Genomic DNA, 8333 nt, shown 5'->3' with positions numbered 1-8333 from the left:
AGAAGAGTGGCTGTGTTCCTGCCAAATACGGAAGTTTCCGAATAGCGCGATCGTATATAAGCAGTAGGGTTTTAAAATACTCAGCGCGGGGCCCTGAATTGAAACTACCGCCAGTTTCTCCACTGCTTCATATAGTGCTTCCAGGCGACTTCTCCTTCATTCTCGTTATTAAACATCTCCTTTGTCCGGCCATTATGAATGCGGCAATTCTGAAAGTAAACCTTTTAATTTGAATCGACCCTGTTGATGCTGTGCTGTGCCCTGCACCGCATATATGTAACACGCAAGAAATTTTTATTTCGCCAGACATGGTGTGTTTTCTGGTCAGTGCGGGAAGAAAGAAGAAGAAGACGAAGCGCATTCCCACGAAGGTGAGTAGCCAATTTTTCAATTAGAATATGGGAATTCAAACTTAGTTTCTTTCGCGAATTCATTGCTGTAATCACCACTTTGAGACATTTAGGCGCCCCATATTCCACGGCGGCTTGTGTTAAAGAATGTTCCATATGCATTTTTCTTCTGGCACGTCCAACAACTCACCCTAAAAACAGCCTTTGAACATCCAAACATTCCTGCTTCTATGTATGACTAACTAGGCTCCCATTTACGGTGTGTAAACTGCTACTGAAATTGCTGATGTTGAGGCGATCACTAAATGGTCCCATCCTTTTACCGTGACTTCATTGACGGCTGTTTTTGTTGCAATTCGTTTTTGAACTCATGCGCATAGTTAACTAAGAGCCGCATAACTTCATTTTAACCGTTCTCTCAACATCTGGCTTACACAAATCAGTCAGCATAAGTGAGATTGAACTATCGTGCATCAAATTACGCTGGCACTGAAAAAGATACCACAAGTGTTTACCTACACTGCTTTGGTGTGGGCATTTCAGCTCCGTTTTTCCCGTAGGAAAAATAAGTGATGAAGCATTACACCGCCATCTTTGTCGTTTTAGAAACAAACACTTTCAACACCTGCTGCGCGAACTTTGTATTTTACTATATTGTTTATTATTCATTTGGAGCTTGAACCATCGGAAACAGACACAGAGGTATCACGCCGCTGGTGAAGACTTCATTAATAAGTCAAAATGACAAGAAAGTTGATATTTCTTAGTATGGAAAAAACTTTCTGAGCGCATCTGAGCACATACTGGCTGTAATTATTTCATTTATTTTTCATTTCAACTGTCTCAAACGCGCCAATGTTACCTGATATGTTTTTCAAGATGAGTAGGTGAAAGGTAATACGTTCTTTCATGTTTATGCCCCTCAATATTTACTAATTGGCACAGCGGACAGGAACAGTGGGTATGTGCCATGTAAATAAATTAAAAGACAACAGATATCCGATACCTCTATTTTTAAGTAAAAGTGTTTCATGCTAGGGTCCACCACAGCGCCACTGACCTACTTACGTCACATATACGACGCTGAAAGATGTACACTAACATAAACAAAAAAATGTGGTTGATCCCATGTTTTTTAGGAATCCATATAACCCAAAACAGAAACGTGTTTTACAGAGTAAGCTTTTATTGAGCGTTTATTGCACATTTTTTTGCCACAACGGTGATGTAATGAATACAACAACAACAAATTGCAAGATCACGTGAAGAACGGCAAGCAGCTTCAAACTTGCGACGCGCACCTCGAAGAGCAAGCACGCACGAAAGGAGCATACACAGGACGAGTGCGCACTGACAAAACTCTCACAGCTCGGCACTCAAGGCACGCATTTCAAGCAGAGAGACGCACAAAATGAATGAACGCGTACACGCTGGACAAAGGCGCACAACTGTCAGAATCTTTCTTGTGCAGTGTGCTCCTTTCGTAAACGCCACTGCGGCATTGAGTGGAGCGACCTCCGTGCTCTACTGAACCACGAGTCTGATATGCACGCATGCAGGAGAGACCATGCATGCTCCGTGGAGGTGGTGCTCTCCGAAACATGAGAGGGAGCGGGACGAACGCACGCCCTCTGCGTCATCTTGCTACTTATGACGAAAACGCGCTGCTGTGTCGAAACTTTGAAAACTGCCAAATGGTAATGGCATAAATAATTGGTTTGCCGTCAGTGCTCCTGACAATGTACGCTTCGGTGCCTAATAGTTAGCGCCAGGCGCTGCACATATATATATAGAAAAGTGACTGGTTCGACTCCCCACGACAGTACCTTTCTTATTGGTTTTTCATTGCGAATGCATTTCGAAGCCGGACTATGTCAGGCATCCGGCGTCGTCCGCGGCGGCGTCTGCGCACCGGCGGGTGTTTTCTCTTCACTCTCACAACCTTCTTCTATAGCAATAGCTGCGGGCGCGTGCGCTTATCCTCGCCCTAAGCAACCGGAGCACGTGTTCCGAGAGAATGAAGGAGAGGGTAAGTAACGTGCTTCGCTGCTCCTTCTGTGACTGTTCGATCTGTTTCCTCCCTGCACCCCACTCTCCAGTCTGCTTAACACTCTCGACCATTCGCTGGAGGGGCGCCTCTCAAGAAGATTCGGAAATGTGTGCTCGAGACGCTGCGATCAAACGTTAACGCCAAGTCGAGAACGCTGGCGCCCCACTCTCCTTTCCACTCGCTCCTCACTCCCGACCATTCGCTGGCTGGGCGGCTCTCATTGCGATGGCAGAAGTCGGTGAAGTCGATTGTCTGACGGCAGTGGTAGCCCCTCTTAGCGCAAGAAATGGATTCGCATTTCCTCACGATTCCCTTCAGGGAGGTGAGGGCATTTTTTTTTCCATTGCAGTCTCCTAGCATATAATTTACAACGTCATATCCATGACGGAAATTACGTCAGCGAAGCTGGGGTGAACCCTGGCGTAAAATACTAAAAGCAAGGAAAATATTTGTCAGTTGTAATTGAACGTAAAACGTTTCGATTCGAAGTTGCAGGCGTGTAACGAGTCGACCAGCAACCATTCTTCATACTTCTAACGATAAGCTATTTATGTGCACCATTTACTGCCGGTGGTACTCGTAGCTCGGCGACTTCAGTGTGTTTACATTATGACCAGCGAGAAGTAAGATAGGTACCAAGATACGTTTTAAAGGTCATAACTCCTATTTGAACGCCATAGTGTTTTACCAATTTTCATCACAGAGATATCGGCCATGGTTTTTTTTTCGATGTATACCATGACAGTTCTGAAATACTTGACTCCCTTTAATCAGCCGAAACCAGCATGAACTTGCGCTGCTATGCCAACCTTGACACAGAAACATCTTATGCTTTTGAAACTGTCGGTGTACTGCACCTGCAAAGTAGGGGTTATATGATTTAAAGCTTATACTAATAATTTGGTTTGAACCACTTTTGTGAGCTTGTTACAACTGCCAGAAAAGAATTTTTAGGTGTTTACAAACGCCAAAGATATATTGCAATCCGCTGCTTAGTTTGAAGAGTATTTTTAGAATAATATATATATATATATATATATATATATATATATATATATATATATATATATATATATATATATATATATATATATATATATATATATATATATATATATATATATATATATAATCATTTTGGAAAGTCCAGAGTCCACTTACCGCTTCAAGGCACTGAGCCTCCACCACAGTAGTGTAGCAGTCATCGGGCTTGACTGACGACTATGAAGTCGCCGGATGAAATTCGGGAGGAGGAGCCTGAATTTCGATGGACGCGATATGCTAGAGGCCTGCATGGTTAGATTTAGATGCGTCCAGGTGTGCCCCGCCGTGGTGGTCTAGTGGCTAAGGTACTCGGCTGCTGACCCGCAGGTCGCGGGTTCGAATCCCGGCTGCGGCGGCTGCATTTCCGATGGAGGCGGAAATGTTGTAGGCCCGTGTGCTCAGATTTGGGTGCACGTTAAAGAACCCCAGGTGGTCAAAATTTCCGGAGCCCTCCACTACGGCGTCTCTCATAATCATATGGTGGTTTTGGGACGTTAAACCCCACATATCAATCAATCTATCAACCAGGTGTTTGAAATTTCCGAAGTGCTCTACTATAACGCCTCTCATAATTAAACTACCACGTGGTCGAGATATTAACGAAGGCAGCTGACTGCATGTTTGAGATGAAACTGCTGATTTGGCCGAACTTCTGGCCAGGAAAGTGAAGGCCACATTAAGCAATACATGGACACTAACAGCAGCGAACAGAGCGTCGGCCCTCGATCAACTGACAATCGATGACGCGCGTCGGCATTTCTAACTGTCCCCTCGAATATTCCGGCGCTATCGTTACGGGTCACGAAAGTTCCAGAAGAACCTGTAATTTTACCGAGGTGGTGGCAATCGTATCGGAAGGTTCTACAATTATCTCGAAGGTTCTAGAGTCGATCGGCGGTGGTGCGCAAGGCAGCACTTACACGTGTGATGGTGCGACAAAGCAACTTTAGAAAGGAGCCTGGCAATAACTTAGTTTTGAGGCGTAAATTTTCAACAGTTATTATTAGAGAACACTGAACAAAAAAAAACGGAAGAAGCAACAAACACAGCCCTAACTGGTCAAGTGGTGAAAGCGGCTGTCTGGTTCTTCAATTCATCGTTAGACCAACTCGAAATCTGAATAGAATTGATCCGTTACACTGAGCGTTAATTCGGTGCACTATCTTTTATTTATGCGATTCGAAGTGTTCACGCTCAAATGTGCGTCAACCTCTCTCCCTTAACTCGTAATTTAGCCGCAATGTTAAAAACAACTTTTCAATGTTGCGCTAAACTTGAATCAACATTGGGCACTACCCGAGGTGGAACTGCACAAAAAACACAAGTGAGGGCGCATCATAAAGGAAATTTATTTACGTTATTGAACAGGCTATGCCCATCTCCTTTATAAACTTCGACGATAAGGACCTGCTGGCTTTGAAGGTGCGTCCTCCGCATCACTTTTCCCGAGCTGGCGACGCGGGTCGCCAGCTCGGAAACCAGCTTGTGCGCGACAAAGGAAAAGAAAACATTTAAAACAAATATGCAAAGCGAGAGCAAAATTTTGCTCCACATGATCCATGCAAAAAGAGAATACGGAAAACGGGGAACTGAAGACCAGAAGAAAAACGTGAAATCGGCTGTGCAAATATGGCTTCGTGGTGTTAAGGTGAAAAAAGGCTTGCAGGAGCACCGCTGAATGTAGATTCGAATAGTGCGCACTAGATTTGTTTGCAATATTCTCGTTGGTCTACTTCAATATATGGGATTACCTCTTATCATTGCGCTTCGTTTCTCCTATATATCACAGATTGGGGCAGAGGCATTGTGGCTTACGTGATCATGGCGTGAGGTTTCAGCAAGCTGCTTTCTAAAGCCACGTGCATTGTGGAAAACTACCTAGGTGACTCGCCCCCGTATGCTCAAACGCTCCTTCACTCAAGAGCTCTCCTCGACTTGAAAAAGTCGATGGGAGCGCCGTCTCTTGGCAGACCAAGTCACTGCATATCGGCAATATTCCGCAGCGATTCTTTAGAAGCGCAGCCTCAGTTTCAGTCTAGCAGTGGCGCAGTGCTCAACTCAGTCAAGTGAAGGATGGAATTCGAGTCGATGAGTGTTTCTGAAAACGGGGGTTAATTACGCCTTGACGACTGCTTGCGTCACGGAGATGAGGCTTTATCAAAAGCCATTTTGATTTCACTCTACCAGGAAACGATCGATGGCGTAAGCCTGCGAATATTTTTCTATTTTCAGTATACGCCAGCCTGGCTTTTATTGGGTGTTTAAAGCTGTGCTGTTGAACGCCAAAAACTACGCTCATTCGTGTCCTGTTTCTGCATTTTGTTAGTTTAGGCTGCCAATATTTCAGTAAGAATATATACCTATATACTAGCTCCCATTTCAACGAATCTGTAACCTCATGCCAAATATTGTGTACCATGCTCGCTTGAACAGATTGATTGATTGATATGTGGGTTTAACGTCCCAAAACACCAAATGATTATGAGAGACGCCGTAGTGGAAGGCTCCGGAAATTTAGACCACCTGGGCTTCTTTAACCTGCACACAAATCTGAGCACATGGGCCCAGAAAATTTATCGAATGAACAGAGGAGCAAAAATATCCACTTCAACTCCGCCATCTTTTCTTCGTCGGCCATCGGGAAATGCATATTTTGCAAGAAAAAATTACGCCTGCACGCTTCGACATTTGCGTTATCTGCAGCAACACGGTACTCGCTCCTTTTAAGGCTCATCTGCTACTGCGGTCAGTCGTAATAAACCTGAAGCATCCATGGATTTCTATAGAAACTTGAAAATTTCAATCTAGTTGCTAGGATACTGATCCGTCGGTGATTATCCATTGACCAGGAAGTCCAGTACTGCTTAGCGAGCGCACTCCAGAGGGTCTCTTTTAGGAGCGAAGTCCGGCGTAACCGGTAGTATATGGCAGAGAGAGAGAGACAGACAGACAGACAGACAGACAGACAGACAGACAGACAGACAGACAGACAGACAGACAGACAGACAGACAGACAGACATATGGATGGAAGGACACACGAATGGACGTATGGACGCTTTACCCTACTCATCGTCATTCACTCCATGGATGAGCTGTGATTTTTTTATTATCATTTAGCGAATTCCTTAAGTACATAAAACATAAATCCAGGTAAAGACAAGATCGAAAGATTCTTTCAAGCTTTAGTAACAAGAAATAATAAAAAAATTAGGAAAACTTGAAGATGACTTCAAGTGTGTAGCCAGAACTTTTTTCGGGGGGGGTGTGGGTGGGGGGTTAAACCATACTTCGTCTCCTCGCGCGTGCGTTTTTATGCGTGCTTCTACATAATATATATATATATATATATATATATATATAAATATATATATATATATATATATATATATATATATATATATATGGTGTGCCACAAAATGTGCCCAATATTTTTTTTCCAAATCACCAAAAGGCGCTATATGTGCTTCCCGTTTTCACAGATGCTTTTTCCTGTAGCGGCAGGCCTCTTAAGAGCATGTAATCCACCATTTTAAACAGTAAGAAAAACTTCAATGATTAAACTTTTACCTAATGAAGTATATAGGCAGTAAAGTCAAATGAGAGAATTTATGTCCTTCCAGTGAAAAACCCATTGCAGCTTTGATTTTTTTGAAAGATGGCCTTAGTGATAGCAGTGAAATAATCAAATTCTGCTAAATTCTGAGGTGAAACAAAAACCAAAACGCGAAAGAGCGCAACCGCCTTATTCTTCGGAAACGTCCGAAATGAGGGAGCTTCGTTATATCAACCGTCAGCCGATTAGTTTTGCTGTGTGAGTGTGTGGGCTGTGCTTGAAGATACAGCACGCACGACACACATTCAATTACGAAAGAGGAAGATCTGCGCCGCTGCAACCGCTGTTTCGAAAAGTGATGCCATTGTACTCGTTTGCTTGGTGCGCTCCTCGGTCATTTGGTTTGATTTTTGCCGCTGGATTTCGGAGATTTTCATTATTTTGCAGTTATTACTCGAGTACGCTTTTCCAAAATCTCGAAGTTGCGACGCGTTCTTCGCATGGAGGATTTAAGTTCTCCCACATGACTGAACTTCTTAACCCCACTAATTAAAAGCTAAATAATTTAACTTTTGTCTTTGCTCTTAGAAACGACGTCATATATATATATATATATATATATATATATATATATATATATATATATATATATATATATATATATATATATATATATATATATATATATATATATATATATATATATATATATATATATATACAAGCAGAACTAAAAATTTTCGGACAGTTAGAACTCTTCCCCTCTTTCGCAACGCCTATGGCTAAGAGCAACACTTCAAAACCAAATTTACATTCTTCAAGTCGATCTCCTCCTCGCAATCTTAGTACAAACGCCTTTCTATTTTTGGCAATTTTTTGTCACAAGCCTTCTAGAACTTCCTAGAATTGATTTCAGATACGAGAAGAGGTTACTACGGTTTCGCTGTTTGACATGGTTGGCATAGCAAATGGGTAAATGTTGCAAGTTATTTTTCTGTGAATAGTCTCTTCATGGTAACTATTTTTTTTTTCGTTTCTAGGAAAACGTATAAAAAGAAAACTTCGACAAATATGGAAAGGTCAGCAACAAGCACCCGATCGGAAGCGGACCAAAATGACCTCTACCCACGACAAGCAAGCACCGTTCACGTCTCGACGAAGGTGCCGTTTACCAAGGGGCCTCGCACTCCCGAAGTGGTCTGCGGCAGCTCTCCGCAAAGCGTGTGCTCGGCGCGTTCTTCCAAGGAGTCAATGTTCTCAACCACGTTCACCCATCCAGAAGGTAATCGTCAAAACACAGCGAGGAATAACCGCGACTGCTTAAAGTTGAAACGC

General features: G+C 43.0%; 1 protein-coding gene across 1 annotated transcript in view; it reads left to right on the top strand.

The window, feature by feature from the left end:
• The first annotated feature begins 308 nt into the window (after positions 1-308).
• LOC142817524 (uncharacterized) overlaps positions 309-8333 on the top strand; it is a 95007-nt gene continuing 86982 nt past the window's right edge. The window contains exon 1 of the mRNA XM_075894553.1: positions 309-371. Coding sequence (XP_075750668.1) covers positions 309-371 — 63 coding nt within the window. The remainder of the gene's footprint in view (positions 372-8333) is intronic.

The sequence above is a fragment of the Rhipicephalus microplus genome, chromosome 5 (assembly GCF_043290135.1).
Source record: "Rhipicephalus microplus isolate Deutch F79 chromosome 5, USDA_Rmic, whole genome shotgun sequence".
In the NCBI taxonomy this organism is placed as follows: Eukaryota; Metazoa; Arthropoda; class Arachnida; order Ixodida; family Ixodidae; genus Rhipicephalus; species Rhipicephalus microplus.
The sequence above is the reverse complement of the archived record's forward strand: the minus strand, read 5'-3'. Positions and strand labels throughout refer to the sequence as shown.